Source organism: Lithobates pipiens, unplaced genomic scaffold (assembly GCF_037356315.1).
Source record: "Lithobates pipiens isolate NorthernLeopardFrog02 unplaced genomic scaffold, aLitPip1_a1.2 Scaffold_18, whole genome shotgun sequence".
NCBI lineage: Eukaryota > Metazoa > Chordata > Amphibia > Anura > Ranidae > Lithobates > Lithobates pipiens.
In genome coordinates, this window is record NW_027507758.1 from 632,059,857 (window position 1) to 632,086,086 (window position 26,230).

At 48.0% G+C, this 26,230-nt stretch overlaps 2 protein-coding genes across 2 annotated transcripts in view; one reads left to right on the forward strand and one right to left on the reverse strand.

The window, feature by feature from the left end:
* Nucleotides 1–26,230, forward strand: part of LOC143986882 (uncharacterized) — a 137,636-nt gene that overhangs the window by 106,419 nt on the left and 4,987 nt on the right. The gene's annotated exons all lie outside the window — the stretch shown is intronic.
* LOC143989720 (uncharacterized) lies at nt 1,947–13,641 on the reverse strand. Its single transcript, XM_077489993.1, has 7 exons — nt 13,538–13,641; nt 5,059–5,186; nt 4,847–4,970; nt 4,633–4,730; nt 4,347–4,553; nt 4,108–4,246; nt 1,947–3,074 (listed from the first exon to the last, which is right to left on the reverse strand). The coding sequence occupies exons 3-7, from the start codon at nt 4,878–4,880 to the stop codon at nt 2,248–2,250; spliced, it is 1,305 nt and encodes a 434-aa protein (XP_077346119.1). The 5' UTR covers nt 4,881–4,970; nt 5,059–5,186; nt 13,538–13,641; the 3' UTR covers nt 1,947–2,247.

Below are 26,230 nucleotides of genomic sequence, written 5' to 3' on the forward strand. Positions count from 1 at the left end.
CCCTCCAGTTGTTCAGGAACTACAATTCCCATCATGCCTAGTCATGTCTGTGAATGTCAGAGTTTTACAATGCATCATGGGATGTGTAGTTCCGCAACAGCTGGAGGGCCGTAGTTTGAGGATCCCTGCTCTAAACATACAGCACCAACAATACATAGACAAGACAATGACCATCCTGACCATACATGGCCTACAAAGGGCAATTATTACTCTACGCAGGCAGCAAATGGGCAATACTTACAATATGCAGCCATCAAAATGTTGGGGTCAGGAGTATGGCGCATAGAGCCCCTTACATTGCTGGTCAGGAGGTAAAAAAACATTCCCCAGCCTGCCATGAGGAATATGTTCCATCATTGATGTCTGAAGGAGGAAAATACCGAGGATTCTGAGGGATGGAAAGAAGCTGAGGGGTCTCTGAGGAGATAGTGGTACTAAAGGACTCTGGGAGCCTCTGATTGTTTACTGCATCAGAAGGAATCTGTGACCCCTGAAGAGGAGGTGAAGATGAAGTACTTTGGGAGCCTCTTATGAAGTAATGGGACTGAACAACTCTGAGCGATTAGTAGGGCTGAAGGGCTGTGGGGGCCTCTGAGGGGGTACTCAAACTGCAAGACTCTGAGGTGGTCTCTGATGGTCCTCCCACCCCACCTGCATTTACTTTCATAACCTTCTTAAAGAACTCCTACCAGCAAGTGAAGGAAGTCTTCACCTCACCTTCTCTTTGTTCAAGAAAACGGATGCAGGATGCAAAATGAACAAAGACCAAGAGAACAAACCCTCCTGCCTCCTCCTATCCACAATGGCATGCCATTAGAGGGAAGAGAACAGACTCCTCCCCCACAGTTCTGTACTCCACCAGCACCATCCTCTTGCTATCGAATCCAATCCCTTCTCTTACTGCAGACAGTGACATCACTCCTGTCAGTCAGCAGGCTGTCGGAGATTGGAGCCTTGCAGTCGGAGTTCTGGCAATTATCCTGATTAACCGGCAACTCCTGCCAAAAGTCAGCAAGTTCCCCTTCCTGGACATCATGATTACCCGACATTGACCTCACAGCACTGCCTCAGAGCAAACAAGTCAAAGGAAGAATCACATTTATCATTCCTTGTCTGCAGATCTAAAACTAATCAAACCCAGTTCAGAAACCAAACAAACCCAACAGAGAAAAATAAATTTCTGATCCAGCAGGCCAAGCGGGTCCCAGAACCTCCAAATTGTAGCAAACACTAAGCAGTCCAAACTTAATGGTTTTCCATGGGGGCAGTACTTCTTAAATATACAGCAACTCTCCTATTACCCCCTTCACATCCACATCCTATTATTGTATGACCAAAACCATCCAAATAATTCTTACTTTTATCTCCCAAATGTATCCGTCTACAAGGTGATCTGTATAGACCAAATGACGGCTCCTTAGTTCCCTGCAAGGCCCATTTCCTGGAGATTGGCTAAGGGCCCCTAAATATGCAAGACAATCCTCTTAGCTTTCGCCCCCTAATTTCTAGAATATTTTCCAATGTAGATCTAGACCTGTAATCTAGACCCAGGGGGAGACACCAAGGAGCTGCCTAGATTACTCACCCAGCCCTGACCTCTAATAAATCTTGCCCAGATTCCATGGCGCAGGCTTAGCCTTGGATCAGACTTTAGTTTACCTGCACAACTGCTAGTAGCACACTAGAGGGTGCTACACTACGATCATCAGCTCCATCTAATGTCCATAATTATGTTTTTTCTCCTGAAATACCTCCATATATAAAAATAATGCAACACAACATTATGGCCACTAGATGGAGCCAATGATCACGTGAAATAAAATATATCCAAAACTTGTCACAGCTGGGTGAATGCTGGTCACATTCGTGCAATCAACTTTTTAAAAATTAGACCTTTAAGTGTTTTTGAAAGCTTGCACCACAAAATGTACTCAGCCAATGAAAGGTACCGTAATGACTCAATTTTTATTTTTCTACTGCCATCAATGGCCAACACGGTACAACACTTCATCCATGTCTTTGGTGATCTCTGATCTCCTTATGAAGTGTTTCTTACATGATGAAGATCAGCCATTGAGTATATCTGAGGTGTATATCAGGGTGTGCTTCTTCCCCACATGAGAGCTGTGATGTCCAGCAACATTCATATAGAAGACATTTCCCGCACTCAATGAACAAATGCACCTCAAAGGTTGTGTGGGATCCCTGATGTACAGGAAGACAGGACTTCAGTGACGAACAATTCCCTCACTCAGGACAGGAAAGCGGATTCTCCCTCATGTGAGATCTCTGATGTCTGTAAAGATTGGACTTATCTGAAAAAGATTTGCCACACTCAGGACAGGAATACGGCTTCTCCCCCGTGTGAGATCTCTGATGTGTGTCAAGATGGGATTTCTGTGAAAAACATTTCCCGCACTCAAGACAAGAATATGGCTTCTCCCCCATGTGAGATCTCTGATGTGTGTCAAGATTGGACTTCACTGAAAAAGATTTCCCGCAGTCAGGACAAGAATACGGTTTCTCCCCCGTGTGCAATCTCTGATGCTTAGAAAGACTGGACTTTACTGAAAAAGATTTCCCACACTCAGGACAGGAATACGGCTTCTCTCCCGTGTGAGACCTCTGATGTATGACAAAATCAGATTTTTCTATGAAACATTTCCCGCACTCAGAACAGGAATACTGCTTCTCCCCTGTGTGCAATTTCTGATGTCTGTCAAGATGAGACTTCATTGAAAAACATTTCCCACACTCAGGACAGGAATACGGCTTCTCTCCTGTGTGAGATCTTTTATGTACCTTAAGATTGGATTTAGAATGGAAACATTTCCCGCACTCAGCACAGGAAAACCTCTTCTCTGTTGGAAGGACGGCGCCGTCCCTCACAGTCTGAGGTTCCTCAGGATAAGAGGAATACGATGGTCCATCTACACTGTGTGGTGCCGGATGGACATTTGAGGTAGTCGGGTTTTCTCCTGGACTATACTGTGTGATGTCCTCATCTTCTACTTTACAGTCTGGGGACAAAGTGAGACAATCCTCTGAGGTTTTCCTCATCTCCCGTCCATCTACTAAAATAGAAATACAAAGATTATTACTAGACATGAGCTGATTGGTTCCCCTAAACCAGGACTCCACCCACATCAGGCAGCTTTGTCTCTGAGGATCTTACAATTCCCCCCTCAAGGTAACTAGTAAATGGGTCCTCTGATCTCCTACCAGATCATTTCTTTATTCATGGACCTTAGTCAGAGTGAGGAAACAATGAGAACTGTCTTTTATAGGAGTGACAGTGATGAGGGGATTACAGGATAAGTGTGCCCAATTTGGAGGATGTTATCACATTATTATCAACATGTAAAAGTCTGTGCTCCAATCAGATCATCAGATATAAAATGTCCAGGAAATGGTGTAACAAAAGAGAATACATTTTATCTATAGCAGTGGGTAGAGGGGAGAGAGCAGAAGTCAGGACTATGTAATGTACAGCATATCATATAGGATACAACAGGACTATATAGTATCAGAATAATGTAATGTACAACATAGGGTGTATAGTGCAGGGGTCAGGAGCATTTAAAGGTAAGGACTCATAATATTGGTATTCAGTAATCAGTTGAAGATTAAATGTTTACATGAGACAAGTTGCAGAGGTCCCACACCGCTGCCTCCCATCTCCTGAGACTGCACTCAGTGACTTGGGTCTGAGACTATACAGACATATCCCTCCACCCGGCACAGCCAGCAGACAACAGAGCAAGTAATCCTGGGGGGATTGTTCTACGAGAGATCCTACTAGACCCGGGCATGGAGCAAAAGACCCACAGCACATACCTCAGGTTCTAGTAACTACTAAGGTGGAAATCAACATTTTGCTGCCAACTGAACCCCAGAATCTCCATAAATCCAGTCTAGATACATAAATTGTGTCGGCAGCACAGAGAAGGAAGATTATCCCAGAGAAATACAGGAATACAGGACGGGGAACACAGCTCAGGAAAGTGACCAGGGGATTACAGGCTGATATCACCCAGTCCCCACCCTACTCTGGACCAATCAGTGAGCAGTATGGGTGGAGGAATGTATTTAGTGTTAATGACCCACCTGTGCTGATCTCTGTAGGAGTGTCCTCCTCTATAAATGTCCCCGTTATTCCATCCTCCTCCATAGACTGCTGATCATCCCTCACATACCTCTCTTCTTCTGATTTCACCTCAACTTTTATAGCTATCAGATCTGCATCCTAAAACAAGAAAATATCATATGTAAAATATAAGGTCACATAAAAAAAATCCAAACATCATTTCTACAAGTCCATGTTCTAGATGCTCTGTCCCACCAACCTTGTAATAGTGGGGGATGGTGTGACCTTCCTGTTTGGAATCCCGGGAATACAGAGGACGGGGACAACTCTCTGGTGGGTTCCTGGTATTAGGTGGCTCCATCTTATTTTTGCGTGCTTCTGAAAACTCCTCCATCACTCCATACTCCTCATCCTCCTCTTTACACTCTTCTTTAACAACAATACTAGCATCCCCAAGGTTTCCACTCTGAATCCATAATGATACATTAATTGTAACAAACATGCTGTGTATAAATCAGAACTATCAGTGATTGTTCTTTATCTACCTGCTGATGGTGGGGGATGGTGTGACCTTCCTGTGTGGAATCCCGGGAATACAGAGGACGGGGACATCTCTCTGGTGGGTTCCCATTACTGGATCCATCTGTAGGAAACACACACACTGACTGAATACATTGTTTCTATGTGTTTATCAGATGATGGGGGATCTAGGTGGAGCCTCCGTACTGCTCTCTCCTTTACAATAAAGTCTCCTCTTACCCGGTGATGTGAGGGGCGGCTGATTGTCCATCATGACGTCCTTGTAGAGATCCTTGTGTCCTTATAAATACTCCCACTCCTCCATGGAGAAATAGACAGTGACATCCTGACACCTTATAGGAACCTGACACACACAATGATACAGTCACCATCCAGACACATCCCTTGTCTGTTACTGGATAATGTCCCAGAATTCCCAGAATCCTCCTCACCTCTCCTCCATCATCTCTCTGGTGACTTCTAGAATCTTCTTTGTATTTCTCTATTCTATCAGGGAGGGAGGTGGAGGCAATGTGATGGTCATATGATCTCCAGACTTCACAGGAGGAAAACTCTAGATCTGAACACAAATAGTAAAATCAAACTATATTCCCAGAATCCTCCTCACCTGTTTGGTCAGGTCTCATTTTATCAAAGCCCCACCTCGACCAAGATATAATTTACCTAACTATGCAAGTTTAAAGCTTGTTGCAGGCATTCTGACATCAACAGTACCAGTTTGCTAGTGGCATTTTCTGACTCTGGATGAAAAAGAACATATAGACTCTGAATGTAGGCACATTGAGAGGAGGACCTGTGAGGTCAGTGTGATGTCATAGAACGTATTGACTCTGGATGGACACTTAGATGGGGAGATTTGAGGGGGCTTCCATATGAGGCTCCCACACAAGCCAAAACATTGTTCCTGGGTGTGTCCTACCTCTCCTAAACTGAAGAGTGAACTTTGACCTTTACCATACAAAAGCCTATCAGCAATCTGTGAAAACAGAACATTGTACACTCACATTTTAATTTCCTGGTGCATCTTCATGGCAGCATACACAGGGTTGTGGCTCTGCCCCCTCAACCTGATATGACTGGTTACCTATGCGTATTCATCTAGGCCCCAGCACAGCATTCTCTGTAACTATCACCTTAAAGGTGGGAATCTGTATGCCGCTATGAAGATGCACCAGGAAAGGAAAATTACGGAAAGGTGAGTGTACAATTTTCAATTTTTCTGGTGCATAATGGCAGAATACACTGGGAAATATCTCGCCAGTCGGGTGGGTGAAAGAAAAAAAACTCACATTTATTAACCACTACCGGACCGCTGCACAATGATATATGTCCTGAAGGGGGAAATCGTTGCTATGGCAGCAGCTAGCTGCCATAACCCCGGTATCCTCTTCTTCAGCCGGCGATCCGGTTTCCGATATAGAGTGGTCTCTGTGGTGGATTAGTCGCAAGATCACTTTTATCGGTGACGGGAGAGGGTCCCCCCTCCCGCCATGCTCTGGTGTCCTCCGCCTCTTACCGGAGCCATCGGCAGCGGTGGAGGCGATCGGATCTTCACCCTTGCTGGGCACGCAGACGAGTGAGGGGAAGATCGCCCCCCACCTGTCTCCATAATAACGCAGGGCGGAAGCGACGACAAAACATCACTTCCGCCCATAGCTCTTAGCCCTTGTACACACGGTCGGAGAATCCGTCGGAATGTGTCCTATCGGACCGTGTCGTCGGATAATCCGACTGTGTGTGGTATGCATCGGACTGATTCCGTCAGAATATCCATCGGACCCAATTTTCCAACTTGTTGGAAATATTTCCCGACCAACTGGTTCGATCGGACATACTCCGATCATGTGTAGAGAATTTTTATCGAACAAAGTGCCACACATGCTCAGATCAAATTCCTACATCAAAGCTATTGGCTACTAGCCTGAACATAGTCCCATCGTAACGAAATTACGTCATCACCTTCTGAATGATCGGATTTTTCGACAACTTAGTCCGACCGTGTGTATGCAACAGTTTCGGACAAGATCCGATGGACAAAATCCGACGGATTTGGTTGTCGAAATCTCTGACCGTGTGTACAGGGGCTTAAAAGGGACATTTTTTTTTTAAAATTATTTATTTATTGCATTTTAGTGTAAATATGAGATATTTTTCACCCCGAATATCACATTTAAGAGGTCCTCTCATGCTTTTTTTCTATTACAAAGGATGTTTACATTGTAAACAAGGCATTTCCCCATTCTGCCTAGTGACATGACAGAGATCTACTGCTCCCTGTCATGTCCTAGGTATCCCACCCCCCCCCACCCTCCCCACAGTTAGAATCGTTCCCTAAGACACACTTAACCCCTTGATCGACTCCTAGTGTTTAACCCCTTCCCTGCCAGTGCCATTTATACAGTAAGCAGTGCATTTTTATAGCACTGATCGCTGTATAAATGACAATGGTCCCAAAATAGTGTCAAAAGTGTCCGCCATAATGTTGCCGTCCCGATAAAAATCGCAGATCATCGCTATCACTTATAAACAAAAATTAATAATAAAAATGCTATAAATCTATCCCCTATTTTGTAGACGCTATAACTTTTGTGGAAACCAATCAATATACGCTTATTGGGATTTTTTTTTTACCAAAAAAAATGTTTGTATATATTTTTGGGGGATATTCATTATAGCAAATATAAAAAATATTGCTTTTTTTTCAAAATTGTAGCTCTTTTTTTGTTTATAGCACAAAAAATAAAAACTGCAGAGGTGGTCAAATAAAAACAAAAGAAAGCTTTATTTGTGGGGGGAAAAAAAGGTCGTTTTATTTGGGTGCAATGTCGCATGACCGCGCAATTGTCAGTTAAAGCGGCGCAGTGCCGAATCGCAAAAAGTGCTCTGGTCAGAAAGTGCGTAAATTCTTCCGGGGCTGAAGTGGTTAATCATTGAGAAAGGATGGCAAAATGATCTCCTGATTGAAATGGAAGGCAGGAGCTACCTTGGAACCCGCTTTGACAGTATTCGGATTACTCTGTCTGGATAGAATATAAGGTGAGACTCTTTAGTAACAAGAGCTTGAATTTCAGATACTCGCTTCACTGAAGTTATGGCGATGAGGAAACACACCTTTAGCGTTAAGTTCCATACTAAGGTTGACTGTGGTGAATGAAAAGGAGAGTGTGATAATGGTTCCAAGACTACTGACAGATCCCAAGCAGGGAATATCGGTTTTCTGGGTGGCCTGATTTTTATACATGCTCTCATGAATTAAGATGACTAGGAGAATTGTGGCCCATTTAATTCCTGTAATGGCTGACAGGGTGACACCTGGACTTTCAAGGTACTTGAATTCAGGCCCTTATCGAGCCCCATTTCCAAGAATTCCAGAACTTGGGCCACTTCCGGGGATGCCGTATTCCAGGACTGCCGCTGGGTAATTGAGAGAAAGCGCTGCCATATTTTTTGATATGTGCGGTTTGTGGAGCTTTTCCTAGCCTGAAGAAAAGCTGTTACCACCTGGTTGGAGCAACCGAACTCTGTGAACCTTTGCCTCTCAGTTTCCAGGCCATCAGGTGTAGCCTTTCTGGAGTTGGGTGCAGAAACTGCCCTTGAGCCAGAAGGTCCGGGGATACTAGAAGAGGTATCTGATCTTCCACACTGAGTTGCAGCAGCATCGTGAACCATGGCCTCCTGGCCCAAAATGGAATTACCGCTATGACTGTGTTCGAGGACCTCTTGAGCCTCACCAAAAACTTTGCAATTAGAGGAATTTGAGGGAATATGTAACCCAGGCTGAATCTCCAAGGGTGGTGAAGGCAGTCTATGCCCTCTGCCAAGGAAGCCAGAGCTCTCGGGAGAAACCTTGAGCATTTGGTGTTCATTGAAGTTGCCACCAAGTCTTTTTCCATGGGCGCCCCATCTTTGGGTTAGAAAGGAAATGGTCTGGGGGCTCAAAGACCACTCGTTGTTATATAGAAAATTCTGACTCCATGAATCAGCCAGTTTGTTTTCTGCTGCTGAAATGTATACTGAAATTAGATCTATTAGGTGTGTCTGGGCCCAGTCCATAATGGGACGGACTTCTTTCACTAAAGTGGGTCTCCTGGTACCCCTGTCTCTGAATGTAAGCTACCGTGACCTTTTTGTCCTGATATAGGAGTACCCTCTTGCCCTCCAATGCAGGACCAAAAGTTAGCAAGGTTTGCAGAGCTGTCCTGAGTTCCAGGTTATTTAAAATGATTACCTGGGGGTTGAACGCTCAGCGCCCCTGGGCTGCCTTGTTGTTGGTAATGTGCACCCCATCCCTATAGACTGGCTTCCAAAGTCATTACCTCTGATTGCGTGGGAATGATCGGCAATGTTTCAGCTGGTTGCAGACCTGGGTCCACCACTCTGTTTCACTCTGTAGGGGATGATGATTGATTGTTGCATTAATATCTCATCCCATTGTGGAAGAAAGGAACTCTGGATGGTTTTTGTATAGCATATGGCCCATTAAATCATAGGTAAGGTGGAGATCAATGACCCTAGTATGATGAGACAAGATTTGACGGGCAGAGTTACTGCCAATGATGCTTTTTTTACTCTGTGAATTAAAGGGCCTATCTTCTCCCTTGGAAGTTGGACCATGTTGGCTTGCATGTCCAGTAATGTGGCCAGAAAGACTATCCTTTGTGCAGGGCATAAGTTGCTGCTCTTCCTGTTTACTATCCACCTAAAGGTCTGAAGGGTATAAAATAGGAGTCTCCAAGGTTACACTAGAACTAGAATATCCCTGCTGCTGGAAAGCAGCAAAATATCATGCAAATAATGGTGGACCCTCAGCCCCTTTTTTCTCATGAGCGCAATACCCTGGAGCAGAACCTTTGTAACAGTTCTTGGGGCTGTAGAAAGCTCAAAAGGTAGGCATTGAAAGTGCTGGTGATTGATGCCGAAGCACAAGTACCTCTGAAAAGCAGGATGAATTGGCACATGGAGATATGCTTCGGATATGTCTAGATAGTATCCAGTCACTGAGATTTATTGCCAGCAGTATTAAGTGAAGGCTCTCCATCTTGATAGAGTCCAGACAAATGCTCCTGTTGAGGCCTTTTAGGTCTAGTAGACCTGCATGATTAATCATTAAGAATCGAAATTGCAGTCTTTTCCCTTCCCGATCTTCAAAACAGCATGTCACGAATTTTCTAAAAAGTGCAGAGAGTTCTCACAGCTGGAAAAAAAAAATCCAGGCAGCCTGCCAAGTTTTATTACAACATGCAAATAAGTAGAAACAAAGTATCTTTTCGTTCTTTTATCAAAGGAAAGAACTCTGTAGATAAGGGAAGTTTAACCAATTACCCGCTTCCTGACCAGTAGACATAGGCGCCGTCAATAAATTCGTTTCGTTCTGTTCCGTTACGGTTCGTATTAAAATTAATTCGTACTTCGTATTTCGTGTCCGAAAATCCGTTTCGTTTCGTACGAAATACGAATTGTCGTTAGGATCATTAACTTGTATGAACGTCCGTTACGATGAATTTAAAGGCAAAAATATACCTCAATATAATGACAGTCGATGCTGATGGAAGTTTGGTTTTTATCCAAAATACGAAATTCCGTTGAAGAATTTCCTATCCGAAATACGATTTTTCATTAGATGAGAAAGAGAGAAGCGGATTGCTGCCATGCACCGCTGGTCCAGTTTTCGCCTGCTCGTCCTGGGGCTGCTTATTATGAGGGGCTCCCACCATCCCTGTGCTATGCTGACTTCCTCCTGGGGCTGCTTATTATGAGGGGCTCCCACCATCCCTGTGCTATGCTGACTTCCTCCTGGGGCTGCTTATTATGAGGGGCTCCCACCATCCCTGTGCTATGCTGACTTCCTCCTGGGGCTGCTTATTATGAGGGGCTCCCACCATCCCTGTGCTATGCTGACTTCCTCCTGGGGCTGCTTATTATGAGGGGCTCCCACCATCCCTGTGCTATGCTGACTTCCTCCTGGGGCTGCTTATTATGAGGGGCTCCCACCATCCCTGTGCTATGCTGACTTCCTCCTGGGGCTCTACCTCTGCTGTGCTCATTATGAGGGGCTCCCACCATCCCTGTGCTATGCTGACTTCCTCCTGGGGCTGCTTATTATGAGGGGCTCCCACCATCCCTGTGCTATGCTGACTTCCTCCTGGGGCTGTACCTCTGCTGTGCTCATTATTAGGGGCTCCCACCATCCCTGTGCTATGCTGACTTCCTCCTGGGGCTGCTTATTATGAGGGGGAAGCAGCCCCAGGAGGAAGTCAGCACAGCACAGGGATGGTGGGAGCCCCTCATAATGAGCACAGCAGAGGTACAGCCCCAGGAGGAAGTCAGCACAGCACAGGGATGGTGGGAGCCCCTCATAATAAGCAGCCCCAGGAGGAAGTCAGCATAGCACAGGGATGGTGGGAGCCCCTCATAATGAGCACAGCAGAGGTACAGCCCCAGGAGGAAGTCAGCATAGCACAGGGATGGTAGGAGCCCCTCATAATAAGCATAATGACTGAGTTGTCGATGCGACGACAACTGATCTGAAATCCGAAATTCATAAACAAAAGTTTGTATTGCGTACAGAATTCAGACGCATGGCAATTCCTATTTCGGATCCTCCCGAACGTACGAATTTTGGGAAATTCGTACGAATTTCAGATTCGTACGAAACTAATCGCACATGTCTAGTAACAATCCCTTGCCTTTCCCTTACTAGAAACAAAGGGGAGTACAATCCTCTGCCCTGGTGAGATATTGGCACTTCAGAGAAAGCGCATTTCTGAAGAAGGTCCATGATGTATTTGACCATTATCTTCTTTCTCCTCTCAACTGAGGGAAGACAGGTTGATCGGATATGATCGCTTGAGGTTTTTCCCTTGAACAGTCACATGCTCTGCCCACACCTGTGTGTAGTGTCTGTGCCTGGCCCCTACCACCGCAAGGGTCAGCCCCCGAAGAAGACTTGGATTTCTAGAGGCCTAATGGAGAAGATTCTTCTTCTTCCAGTTCCTCCTACCTGGCCTGTAGGATCTGGCCTCTCTGTACTTATCCGGAAGATTTCATCTGTAGGAGGGACCCCCCTGGGGTTTTTGGTTTGCTGTCTGATAGAATTAGACCTTACTTACCGCCAGCTTAGGGCCGAATAAGCCCATGAATAGACAATACAAGAAAAACATAGTGACAAGCTAACATGGCCCCAAACACTTACGTGCATTGTGCCAGGAAAAATGATACAAAGGTACAGACCAGAAGAGAAGCAGGGTCCCAGCCTCTGTGAAGCAAAAAAAAAATGTTTTTTAGAAGTGGCGCCAACCAGGAAGTGATATCATTGCCGAGCATGCTCAATGTGACCATCAGACACCGGCGCCATCTTGAAAACCAGCAAAGGAGGTGCCCGCTGTTGTCACTTCCTGTCGGCATTCCCAGAAGCCTCCAGGCATGGACACCATCATGGAAAAGGGCAGATGATCACAGGAGGCCTACAGGGCTCATGAGAACAACAGCAGAAACATAGTAAAGGAGAACTGCTGCAATCAACCAGGCTTGTTTAAAGTGCTTTGCAATGCTGGCCAGTACACCCCTGGGACCACGAGACGTAGGGTTCCCTCCGTAGAGCTTGTTTAGAGGCTGTACAGAAAGGAGACTTCCACCCAGGAGAGGCTGAACCTGGCTGGAACAAATGTGGTAAGGGGTAGTACGCGATCCATCCAGTCCCAGTCCCAATCTGGGGGAAAAAATAAGGGACTACTGTGCTGGGCCTAGCTGAAAACGTATAGTTAACCAGTCCTATCAGGTTCTGGAGCCACAACTCTGTGTATGCTGCCATGATGCGCCCGGAAAGTAAGCTCTCATGTGAGCAAATTATGTGCGGGGAAACGGAGTGTAAATACCTGACAATTTTCACCAGCGCTTCTAATGGTGGGGATAGATTTTGCTGCCGAAGCCGGGGTCATCACACAGAAAATCAATCCAAGGAAACAACAGGCAGGACGAGGAATAGCAAGAAGGAGCTCAGAGACAAATGAGAATATTGCTCAGGCAAGCTTAACATGACTTTCATAATGAAGGAAATGAGGGGCTGGGGAGGAAGTCCCAAAAGTGGAACCTCTGCTTATTTGCTTCCCCCCCTCTCCGGTGCCCACTTCTGGGAAGAAGGCGCTGTCCCTCGGAAGCGTGGCCCCTTTCCTCCTTCCTCCACTGCCGGGCTAATTAGAAAGGGCAGCGCGCTTTGGGCACGAGCAGTAGGGAGGAGGCTATGAATCTGAAAGGCTCCACTGCCGGTTTTCCTTAGTGGAGATGGCGGCAGCAGCACCCGACAGCTGATACAAAAATCTGCTGGGGTGCCGACATTGCGGGCTCCCTGGACAAGTAAGTGTCCTAATATTAAAAGTCAGCAGCTACAGTATTTGTAGCTACTGGCTTTTTTTCCCCCAGGCAGAACTCCTCTTTTAGGTGACCATAGATGCATGGAAATTCAGCTGGTTCAGCAGGGATCGGTCACATTTCCATCCATGTGTGGTCACTGCCGGATAAAAGTCACTCCATCAGCGGCTGCAGCCAATAGCTTCCTCACTGATCTGTGTATTCTGAGAGCGGAGGAGCGCCCCCCATTGTCAGAATACAATAGTGCAGCGGGGAGGATTCCCCCATCCCCCTCCAATGTGTGGATGGGGGAATCACTTCAGTTTTTTTCACGTATTATCCCGGCGTCTGAACGATAAAACGGAACCATGTATGGCCAACTTTGGAAGCAAAATATATTAATCATCAGCTGATCCTCCCTGAAGGGGTTAATTTAGGTTTCCACACTATATATGTGTGTATCATCATCTGCTGGAGATAAAAGACATCACAGTGACTATGGAGGAAGAGGACCGACATGACGGGGGGGTTACTGGGTGTAAATAGAAAATAAGATCTTATTACCTCCTTTCCAGCAATGTCTCCCCTCTACTTCCTCCCATATGGAACTTCCTTTGTGTACCTGACTACACTTCCTGTCTTCCATAGAGACTTCCTGTCTAGGTAGAAGTGAGATCACCACCTTGTGGAGCTGAGAAGAACTGCAGCCCCGAGAAACGTCTCATAGTGTGAACATGGCCTTGCCCTGTGTGTGTGTATGTACTGTATATCCTTATAGATAGGTCATCTCCACTCCCACCAAGGGGGATAGAAATATATTACTGCTCGGGGGGGGGACATTTTGTCACCTTTGATTTTGCAATTAAAAATTCTGTTTTCTTTAGCATTCCCTCCCTGGTAGCAAGTTAGGCACCAGGAAAATGTAATACTTACCTTTCCGTAATTCGCCAGGCATTCCCAGCAGAGTCCCTCCTTTCATCAGGTGTCCCCCAGTAGAGTCCTACCTTACATCAGGTGTCCCCCAGTAGAGTCCTTCCTTACATCAGGTGCCCCCCAGTAGAGTCCTTCCTTACATCAGGTGCCCCCCAGTAGAGTCCTTCCTTACATCAGGTGCCCCCCAATAGAGTCCTTCGTTATATCAGGTGCCCCCAGTAGAGTCCTTCCTTACATCAGGTGCCCCCAGTAGAGTCCTTCCTTACATCAGGTGTCCCAGCAGAGTCCCTCCTTATATTAGCTGTGCCCAGCAGAGTCCCTCCTTGCATCAGCTGTCCCCAGGAGAGTCTCTTCTTACACCAGGTGTCCCAGTTACCAGTGGCGTCACCCAGTGCAAAAAAAATTGTGTCACCCCCCACTCACTATAGTCCTCCCTCAATACAGACCCCCTCTCCCTCTGTACAGACCCCCTCTCCCTCAGTACAGACCCCCTCTCCCTCAGTACAGACCGCCCTCCCTCAGTACAGACCCCCTTTAGTGCAGACCCTCCTACATCAGTACAGCCCCCCTGGACAAACCACCCCACATCATTACAAACCCTCAGGACAACTCACCTACCTCCCATAGTACAAGCAACCCCATGACAACTTCCCTCCCCATCAATACAAACCCCCAGGACAACCCACCCCCCCATTAGTACAAACCCCCCCAGGACAACTCATCCCCCCATTACTACAAACCCCCCCAGGACAACTCATCCCCCCCATCAATACAAACCCCCCAGGACAGCCCACCCGCCATCAGTACAAACCCCCCAAGGACAACTCAACCTAAAGCGGAGTTCCACCCAAAAGTGGAACCTCCGCTTATTTGCTTCCTCCTCCCCCTCCGGTGCCCACTTCTGGATGGCGGTGCTGTTCCCTCGGAAGCTCGGCTCCTCTCCTCCTTCCTCCACCACCGGGCCAATTAGAAAGCACAGCGCGCTTCGAGCATGAGCAGTAGGGAAGAGGCTGTGAATCTGAAAGGCTCCACTGCTGGTTTCCCTTAGTGGAGATGGCGGCAGCAGCACCCGACAGCTGATACAAAAATCGGCTGGGGTGCCAACTTTGCGGGCTCCCTGGACAGGTAAAAGTCAGAAGCTACAGTATTTGTAGCTGCTGACTTTTTTTTTCCCCAGGCAGAACTCCTCTTTAAGGTGACCATAGATACATGGAAATTCAGCGGGTTCAGCAGGGATCGGTCACATTTCCATCCATGTGTGGTCACTGCCCGATAAAAGTCACTCCATCAGCGGCTGCAGCCAATAGCTTCATCACTGATCTGTGTATTCTGAGAGCGGAGGAGCGCCCCCCATTGTCAGAATACAATAGTGCAATGGGGAGGATTCCTCCATCCCCCTCCAATGTGTGGATGGGGGAATTGGTTCAGTTTTTTTCACTCAGCCTGCTGGCTGAACGATAAAACTGAACCATGGATGGATAGCTTGGGAAGCAAGATATATTAATCATCAACTGATCCCCCTGAAGGGGGTTAATCTATGTATTACCTCCTCTGCAGCCAGTTCCAGCAGAGTTTTCTCTCTGCTTCCTATGGAACGTCCTGCGTGTACCTGACATCACTTCCTGTCTGCATTCCATAGAGACTTCCTGTCTGGGTAGAAGTGAGATCACCACCTTGTGGAGCTCATAGGAACTGCAGCCCAGATAAATGTCTCATAATATGATCATCGCCTTGTGCTATGTGTGTGTATGTACTGTATATCCTTATAGATGGGGTCATCTCCACTCCCACCAAGGGGCATAGAGATATATTATTGATCGGGGGGAGACATTTTGGCACCTTTGATTTTGCAATTAAAAATTCTGTTTTCTTCAACATTCCCTTCCTTGTAGCAAGCTAGGCACCAGGAAAATGGAATATGGAAAATTGAATACCTACCTTTCTGTAATTTTCCGTAATTCACCAGGCATTCCCAGCAAAGTCCCTCGTTTCATCAGGTCCCCCAGTAGAGTCTCTGCTTACATCAGGTGTACCCAGTTACCAGTGGAGTCACCAGGGTTGGTGGCACCCAGTGCGAAAAAACATGGTGTCACCCCCACTCACTATAGTCCTCCCTCAGTATAGATCCCCCTCCCTCAGTACAGACCCCCTCTCCCTCAGTACAGACCACCCTCCCTCAGTATAGACCCCCCTCCTGCAGTACAGACTCCCCTCTCACAGTACAGACCCCCCCTCGCACAGTACAGACCACCCTCCCTCAGTATAGATCCCCTTTAGTGCAGATCTTCCTCCATCAGTATAGACTCCCCTCAATCAGTATAGACCCTCTCAGTGCAGACCCACCTCCATCAGTATAGATCCCCCCAGTGCAGACCCCCTTTATCAGTATAGACTCCCCCACCATCAGTATAGACCCTCCTCAGGATATACCACCGCCTCCTCCATCAGTACAGACCCCCCTCCCTGGACAAACCACACCAGCCCCCATCAGTACAAACCCCCAAGACAACTCACCTCCCTCCATAGTACAAACCCCCAGGACAACTCACCTCCCCCATCAGTACAAACCCCTCCAGGACAACACCCCCCCCATCAGTACAAACCTCCCTGAATAACTCACCCCCCCATCAGTACAACCCCCAGGACGTCCCCCACCCCCATCAGTACAAACTTCCCTGAGGACAAATCACCTCCCCCTATCAGTACAAACCCCCCAGGACAACTCACCCCATCAGTACAAACCCCCCAGGACATCTCACCTCCCCCATCAGTACAAACCCCCCCCAGGACAACTCAGCCCCCATCAGTACAAACCCCCCAGGACAACGCCCCCACCAGTACAAACCCCCTAGGACAACTCAGCCCCCTATCAGTACAGAACCCCTGAGGACAACTCGACCCACCCAAGGACAACTCACCCTCCTCCTGTTATGCACCTGGATGGGGAGTGGAGGAGGATTCAGCATGCAGCCGCCTGAAAAGTTGCTTGCTCAGACTGTGACTGACTCTCTGGGTGGCGCACTTGTGGAAGGAGGCAGCCAGTTAACGGGATACAGAGCAGTCCCAATCAGGGATAGACCGGCGCCAGGAGCCAGGATGCTCGATTGGGCCTCTGAGCCACTCAGGATAGTCTGTTTGTCTCTGCAGCATTTACAGAACCAAGAGGCGGAGCCTGGTTGGTACGAAAGTGGCTGCCAAAAGAAATGCTCCATTTCTATTGGCAGCCACTTTAATTGCCACCCAGACTCCACTACTTGTTTCCTCCTCACGCTGGTCTTCTGTAAAATGGTGACGGAGACAGATTTGAGCCGTGTCAGTCGCAGACCTCTAGTGGCGGTGGGGAAGCAAAAAAAAAAAAATCGGGGGAAAAAAAGATTTCTTGGGACATTTCACAGGAATTGGTAAGGCCGGGACAAAGGTCTAAATCCCGGAAATGTCCTGGGAAATTGGGGACAGTTGTTAAGTATGAAAGATATCTTTCACACTCACGCCACCTCCGATGGCAAAGGAACTGGATCCTCCTCGCTCACTCCTGCAAGTCTGCTGCGGTTTCCTTCAGTCTCCCTCCTAGACTCCTCCGGCTCCTCCTCCGACCGCTGTTCCAGCAGGAGCTCCGCCTCTTCATACACACTCAGAGCTCCCCCTCTTCAAACACACTCAGAGCTCTGCCTCTTCCTACACACTCAGAGCTCCACCTCTTCAAACACACTCAGAGCTCCGCCTCTTCATACACACTCAGAGCTCCACCTCTTCAAACACACTCAGAGCTCCGCCTCTTCAAACACACTCAGAGCTCCTCCTCTTCATACACACTCAGGGCTCTGCCTCTTCATACACACTCAGAGCTCCTCCTCTTCATACACACTCAGAGCTCCGCCTCTTCATACACACTTAGATTTCCGTCTCTTTTCTTTTACTTATGATTTTCTCTGTGTGGGCCCTCCTTCTTCTAATGTGTGTGCGATTCTGCTGTCCACGTTGCAGCACATTGCGGAGAGATTTCGGGTGCCTTTGGCAGCTGATAAGACGGAGGGCCCACGTACGGAGCTGAGCTTCTTGGGCATAGTGATTGACTCCATGGCGATGGAGTGCAGATTGCCAGAGGGGAAGCTCAGGGACTTGCAGAGGGAAATTCGGGAGATTCATGGTTGTAAAAAGGTTCAGTTGCGTGCGTTGCAATCGTTGTTGGGTAAATTTAATTTTGCGTGTAGGATCATTCCCATGGGGAGGATATTTTGTCGCAGGCTGTCGGCGGCCACATCCGGGGTGAGGGCGCCTACACACTTCATCAGATTGTCTAGGGAACATAGGGAAGACCTTTTGGTGTGGTATTGATTCCTGACTGAGTACAATGGCAAGTCAGTGTGGATGTCGGGCCCGGTGAGTAACTTCGACGTGGAATTGGTTACTGACGCCGCGGGATCCACAGGATACGGAGCGTTCTTTCAAGGTCATTGGAGCGCAGAGCCATGGCCGCAATCTTGGGTGGAGGCGAGTTTCCTTAAGAATTTGGTGCTGCTGGAACTTTTTCCGGTGGTGCTGGCGTTGGAACTATGGGGGCAGGCTTGCCGGAACTTGAAATTGCGGCTAAATTGCGATAATATGGGGGTTGTGCAGGTGATCAACAGCATGTCGGCGTCTTCACAACCCGTCATACGGCTGATGCGGCAGTTGGTGTTGCGCTGCTTGCAGTTAAACATTTTGCTATATGCTGTGCATATCCCGGGGGTTGATAATGCCCTGGCTGATTCTTTGTCTCGGTTCCAGTGGGACAGGTTCAGGAATCTGGCGCCGGACACGAAGAAGGAGGGAGTCCCCTGCCCGGGCTGGATTTGGGATTTGGCGTTGGAATCGCCGCGGGATGGATCCGGCGGTCCGTAAGTGCGGCCACATGGTCGGCTTATAATAAGGTATGGCTGACTTTGGTTCGGGAGGCAGAGGTCGGGGGGTGAGGAGCGTGCGCTGAGGCTTTTGGTGTAGTATTGGGTGCCCAGGAACATGGAGGAGGGGAAGTTGGTTTCATCCATTAATAGGAAATTGACAGGGTTGGCGTTTTGGTTCAAGCTGCGTGGGATGGTGGATTGGACGAAGGATTTTTGGGTGAAACAGGCTGTTAAGGGATATCGGACGGAGCATAGGAGTCAGGATGCGAGGCGGCCTATTACTTTTGTGAATCTTTTGGCGTTGTGCGCACAATTGGGATCGGTATGCTCGTCACACTTCGAAAGGTTGTTGTTTTTGGCGGCTTTTTCACTGGCGTTTTTTGGGGCATTCAGGATTGGGGAATTGGTGAGCCCTTCTAGGGCTGTTGGGGGTGGTTTGTTGGCACACGATGTAGAAGTGTTCGGTGATAAAGTATTGGTGCTGTTGAGGAGGTCAAAAACGGACCAGCGAGGTGTGGGGGTTCGACTGTCGTTGTACGCGTTGCCGGGCTGTGTGGCATGCCCAGTACGGGCAGTTGGGAGTTTTGTACGTGAAAGACCGGCAGGGGGTGGTCCTTTATTGGTTCATGCGGATGGGTCTTTCTTATCGAAATACCAGTTTGTGGCGGTACTGCGCAAATGCTTACAAAGGTTGGGCTTGGATGGTTCAGCATACGCTTCCCACTCCTTCCATATCGGGGCGGCCACGGAGGCCGCCAGACGCGGGTTGGATGAAGCGGAAGTGCAGAGGCTGGGGAGATAGGAATCCAAACGATTTCGTACTTATGTTAGACCGCAGTTGGTTTGTGAATAAAGAAAAAAAAAAAGGGTTTTGTACAGTGGTTGGTAAATGATCACTATGTTCTGTTTGTTGTTTCAGATGGAGGGCCTACACGCCTCGTCTGGATCCTGGGGCATTCGTATGTGTGCTGGGGGACCAGGAGAGGGGACGCAAGACCAGGTGGGAGACAGTTGGGGATCTCCAGGCGGGAGGCGTCCATCCGGTGGCTGGGTAGGCCGGGTATGATGTGGGGCAGGGTGGTCCCAGAAGTGGAAAGATATGTTGGTTTGGACAGACCGCCGGATGTGTTGGTCGTTCATGCAGGAGGTAACGACCTGGGTGTCCGAACGGTCAGGGACCTGATCGCGGATATCAAGGCTGACCTGGTCTACCTGCGTACAGCTTTCCCGTCGCTCTCTCTGGCCGGAATGCCAGAGCCGCGCTGCGCGGCCACTTATATAGTGACAATGGGGCGGTGTCACATGGTATATGTCACATGGGTTGGTCACATGGGTTGATGTCACATCGGGACTATGACATCGTAAGGGGGCGGGGTCACCATGTGACCAACCCATGTGACATATACCATGTGACACCGCCCCATTGTCACTATATAAGTGGCCGCACAGCGCGGCTCTGGCATTCCGGCCGGAGAGAGCGACGTGTCAACATCTCCTGGAGAAGAAGAAGAACAAGAAGAACAAGAAGAAGAACGGAAGGCGACAGCGGCGACAGAAGACTGGGCCACCGCCTCTAAAAGAGCTATAAGAAGGCGCGGTGGCCCGGCAGAAGAACGGAAGGCGGCGGCGACAGAAGACCGGGCCACCGCCTGTAAAAGAGCTATAAGAAGGCGCGGTGGCCCGGCAGAAGAAACAAAGAGGGGGACAAGACCCCCGAAGTAGGGAGAAGAGGCCGGCGGCGGGGAGGAAGAAAGCCGGACTCCTCCGCTAGCAAAAGAGCTACAAGAAGATAGCGGAGGAGTCCGGCGAGAAGACCCCGGAAGACCCCCGGAGCTGTGCAATAAAATATTTTATCTCGTGTGTTGTGTTTTTTTTTTGGGTACTTTTATTTTACAGGTGAATGGGTAGGGGTACATTGTACCCCATACTCATTCACATAGGGTGGGGGGCCGGTATCCGGGGGCCCCCTTATTAAAGGGGGCTCCCGGATTCCGATAAGCAGACCCGCAGACCCCAACAACCAACGGCCAGGGTTGTCGGGAAGAGGCCCTTGTCCTCATCAACATGGGGACAAGGTGCTTTGGGGTGGGGGGGCCGCGCGGCCCCCCCCTTCCCCAAGGCACCCCCATGTTGAGGGTACGCAGACAAGGGCGCTCGCTCGCCCCCCTTTCCTGGCCGGCCGGGTAGCGTGCTCGGACAAGGGTCTGTTGTGGACTTTGGGGGGACCCCCACGCCGATTTTTTTCGGCGTTGGGGTTTCCCTTTAAGTACATTCCAGGCGGCGGAGCCCGCGACGTCTCCGTCGCGGGCCCCGCCTACCTGCACACGCGCTCGAAATGAGCGGACTGTTGCCTCGTGTGTGGGCGAGTCCGTTCATTTCAAAAGTTGCGCGGACTTAGTACGACGAACAAAGTTTGCCGTATTTGTCCGCTCAAAAAGTGCCGTGTGTGGGCGTGTTCGTTCATTCAAAAGTTTGAGCGGACTGTTTGACGAACTTAGTTTCGGCAGACAGTCCCCGCGTGTGTACGCGGCCTCACTGTCCCAGCTGCACTGACAAAAGATAGGCTGCTCCAATTACAAGCACAGCAGTGCACTGAAAACTATATACTGTACACCAATACCAGTCCTTAAAAGAACCTTTGTGGACCTAATAGTAACAGCTAGTGATTAAACTGACTGTCCCTGCTGCACACAGTGTCCTGTCCCTCTCTGCACTGACAAAAGACAGGCTGCTGCAACAATCACTAGCACAGCAGTGCACTCAACCCTATATCCTGTACTACACCTACACCATACCAGTCCTTAAAAGGACTTTTGTGGACCTAATAGCTAGCGATTTGTGTCAATGCAGTCTCTCCCTGCTCCACACAGCAACCTCTCCCTATAATGACACAAGAAAGAATGTAAAATGGCCGCCAGATCAGGTCTATTTATAAGTTAGGGGGAATGTCCAATTGTCCATGTGCTGAAATGTCTCCATTGGCTGTCCTGTACCCCATGATGGATGTGTCATCATGGGTCAAAGTTCTTTCACACTGTAAACACATATGTCCACCAGGCGAACAGCGGCAATAGTCCGCCGATCGGGCGAATCGCGAACACGCAAAATTTGCCGCAAAACGGCCGCCGGGCGAACAGTTCGGCCATCCCTATTATATTCTATTTATATTGGTGACATAATTGCCCAAATCTGGGGATCAGGAGCCATTTCCACCCTTTACTCTCGGCTGGGGCTCTTTGTATCAATATAACAGATGTTCTACATGACTAAATCTGACATCAATTTTACTGCAAAATCAAAGGGGCCAAAATGTCTCCTCCCCCGAGCAGTAATATATTTCTATCCCCCTTGGTGGGAGTGGAGATGACCCATCTATAAGGATATACAGTACATACACACACAGCACAAGGCCATGTTCACACTACGAGATGTTTCTCTGGGCTGCAATTCCTCTGAGCTCCACAAGATGGTGATCTCACCTCTACCCAGACAGGAAGTCTCTATGGAAGACAGACAGGAAGTGATGTCAGTAAATTCCACATGAGAAGTAGTAGAGAGGAGGCATTAGCTGGATCTGGCAGCAGAGGAGGTAATATGTAGACTAACCCCTTCAGGGGGATCAGTTGATGTTGAATATATCTTCCTTCCGAATCTGGCCATACATGGTTCAGTTTTATCGTTCAGCCAGTGGGATGAGAGGAAAAAACAGAAGTGATTCCCCCATCCACACATTGGAAGGGGATGGGGGAATCCTCCCCACTGCACTATTGTATTCTGACAATAGGGGGCGCTCCTCCGCTCTCAGAATACACAGATCAGTGATGCTATTGGCTGCAGCCGCTGATGGAGTGACTTTTATCCGGCAGTGACCACACATGGATGGAAATGTGACCGATCCCTGCTGAACCAGCTGAATTTCCATGTCTCTATGGTCACCATAAGTGACTTCCTCCCCTCCCCCTCATCTCCTTCATTATGTAAGTCATGCTGAGATCATCTCCCATTGGCTGAGCAATATTCTCATTTGTCTCTGAGCTCCTTCTTGCTATTCCTCGTCCTGCCTGTTGTTTCCTTGGATTGATTTTCTGTGTAGTGACCCCGGCTTCATCTCCTGGATGCGCTCGTCTGTTGCTTGTCCTGACCTTTATCCTGATTTCTGGATCTCCTCCTCATCTCTCCTCCATATCCTCTTACACAGCTTTTCTCCACACCTGCAGTGATCCTGGGGGGTGGAAACTTGGCACCAGCACTCAGCAAAATCCATCCCCACCATTAGGAGCTCTGGAGAAAATTGTCTGCTATTTACACTCCGTTCCTCCGCACGTCACCTGATCACATGAGAGCTTACTTTCACACATTCCTGACAGATTTCTGTATGGTAAAGGTCAAAGTTCACTCTTCGGTTTAGGAGAGGAAGGACACACCCAGGAACAATGATTTGGCTTGCACAGGAGCCTCATATAGAGGACCCCTCAAATCTCCCCATCCAAATGTCCCTCCATCCAGAGTCTATATGTCCTATGACATCACACTGACCTCACAGTTCCTCCTCCCAATGTCCCTCCATCTGGCTTTTTTTCTGATGATCTTAGGATGTGGGCGGATAATTGGCATCCTCACTAGCAAAGTGGGACTGTTGGTCCTGCATTGTATGTAATGATGTCAGAATGCCTGAAACCAGCTTTGAACCTACATAGTGTGGGGGTCCTGTGTGGGTAAATTATATCTCAGTCTGAAGTGGAGCTTTAATAAAATGCAAACCTGAATGATGAGGTGAGGAGGATTCTGGGAAAATCATTTGATTTTACTATTGGTTTTCAGATCTAGAGTTTTCCTCCTGTGAAGTCTGGAGATCATATGACCATCACATTGCCTCCACCTCCCTCCCTGATAGAATAGAGAAATACAAAGAAGATTCTAGAAGTCACCAGAGAGATGATGGAGGAGAGGTGAGGAGGATTCTGGGACATTATCCAGTAACAGACAAGGGATGTGTCTGGATGGTGACTGTATCATTGTGTGTGTCAGGTTCCTATAAGGTGTCAGGATGTCACTGTCTATTTCTCCATGGAGGAGTGGGAGTATTTAGAAGGACACAAGGATCTCTACAAGGACGCCATGATGGACAATCAGCCGCCCCTCACATCACCGGGTAAGAGGAGACTTTATTGTAAAGGAGAGAGCAGTACGGAGGCTCCACCTAGATCCCCATCATCTGATAAACACATAGAAACAATGTATTCAGTCAGTGTGTGTGTTTCCTACAGATGGATCCAGTAATGGGAACCCACCAGAGAGATGTCCCCATCCTCTGTATTCCCGGGATTCCACACAGGAAGGTCACACCATCCCCCACCATCATCAGGTAGATGAGTGACAATTATTGGTAGTTCTGATTTATACACAGCATGTTTGTTACAATGAATGTTTTATTATATATTCAGAGTGGAAATCTCGGGGTTGATAATATTGATATTAAAGAAGAGTATAAAGAGGAGGATGAGGAGTATGGAGTGATGGAGGAGTTATCAGAAGGACACAAGGATATGATGGAGCCACCTAATACCAGGAACCCACCAGAGAGATGTCCCCGTCCTCTGTATTCCCGGGATTCCACACAGGAACATCAGGAGATCCCTCACTGTTACCTCAAGGTTGGTAGGAAGGAGGTTATAAATCACAATTATAGAGACAATGTGTGGATTTTTTATGTGATGTCACAATATCAAAGCTTATATCTTACAGATGATATTCTCTCTCTTTTTCTTGGTTTAGAGTGGAGATCCAATCGATATAGAATTTGAGGTGAAATCAGAAGAAGAAGAGAGGTATGTGAGGGATGATCAGCCTTCTATGGAGGAGGATGGAATAACGGGGACATTTATAGAGGAGGACACTCCTACAGAGATCAGCACAGGTGGGTCATTAACACTAAATACATTCCTCCACCCATACTGCTCACTGATTGGTCCAGAGTAGGGCGGGGACTGGGTGATATCAGCCTGTAATCCCCTGATCACTTTCCTGAGCTGTGTTCCCCGTCCTGTATTCCTGGATTTCTCTCGGATAATCTTTCTTCTCTGTGTTGCAGACACAATTTATGTATCTAGACTGGATTTATGGAGATTCTGGGGTTCAGCTGACAGCAAAATGTTAATTTTAACCATAGATGTTACTAGACCTAGGCACCTGGGGTGTGTGCTTTGCGTCTTCTGCCCCGTCCCCAGCTCTAGTAAGATCTCTGACAGAACAATCCCCCCCAGGATTACTTGTTCTGTTATCTGCTGGCTGTGCCGGGTGGAGGGATATGTCTGTATAGTCTCAGACGCAAGTCACTGAGTGCAGTCTCAGGAGGTGGGAGGCAGCGGTGTGGGACCTCTGCAATTTGTGTTCTGTACCTGTCCCAGGGTAAAAGTCCGGGTCTCGACGGGTTTACCAATGCTTACTATCGGAAGTTCTCCCCACTCCTTTCTAATCATATGGTTGCATATTTTAATGACCTAACTTCAGGTAGCTATAGACCGATCTCATTGTATAACACTGATATTAAGATATTGGCGAAGATCTTAGCGAATTGCCTAAAGCCCATTATGCCTATGGTGATTCACTGTGGAAGGTTCATACATGAATGGGGGCCTAGTTTCCTTGGACTGTCTCTGCTTTCAGGTTGGTCAATTTCCAATGGATGAGTGGCGTTACAGACAGTTGCATCATTTTGTTCATAGTTTTCCTCATACCATTAGACCCCTGACTCTGAGAAATTGTGCAAATCTGCAGACCCTGTCCCTCCCTCACTCTATCTCAATCCTTTATGAGGTGCTACAGTCTGCTGAGTCTCAGAGTAGGCCGGTCTATATACGGGAGTGGGAGAGGGACCTGCAGTATACGTAGACACAACTGGATAACTTCTACAACCTTACCCACAAGAGCTCTGTGTACACAAAGATGCAAGAAAATAGCTTTAAGTTGTTAACTCGGTGGTACAGAGTTCCGGCCGCACTGGCCAGAATTTACCGGGCAGCTCCCGATGTATGTTGGAGGGTTTGTGGGCTACATGGTACCTACCTACACATATGGTGGGAAATGCCCACGGCTTCGGCCTTTTTGAAAAGACATCAAAGCCCAGATAAAGGTTATACTGGACATTGATATGAGTGACTCCCCACTGGAGTTTCTACTTCACGTGCCATCCATGCCTTTTAGAATCCACCGTAAATCGGTTTTGCCCCACCTTTTACTGCAGCCGGGCACTTGATTCCCGTACATTGGAAGTCGACTCATGTCCCTGGACTATCTGACTGGATTCGTCTGGTCAATAATATCATGGTGGCAGAGGAATGGATGGCAAAGTGGAAGGACAGATACGAAAAGTTTTACAGTATATGGGCCACCGGGATCGATTGCTCCTCTAATGTGGCACAAGTGCCATCATTTATTATCT

What these genes read in the sequence shown, in the direction of transcription:
- LOC143989720 (XM_077489993.1), bottom strand. Translation starts at nt 4,880, where the DNA reads ATGATGGACAATCAGCCGCCCCTCACATCACCGG. An exon ending in GCCGCCCCTCACATCACCGG is followed by an intron (nt 4,731 to 4,846) that starts GTAAGAGGAGAC and finishes TGTTTCCTACAG; the next exon opens with ATGGATCCAGTAATGGGAAC. An exon ending in CCATCCCCCACTATTACAAG is followed by an intron (nt 4,247 to 4,346) that starts GTTGGTGGGACA and finishes TTCTTGTTTTAG; the next exon opens with GATGCAGATCTGATAGCTAT.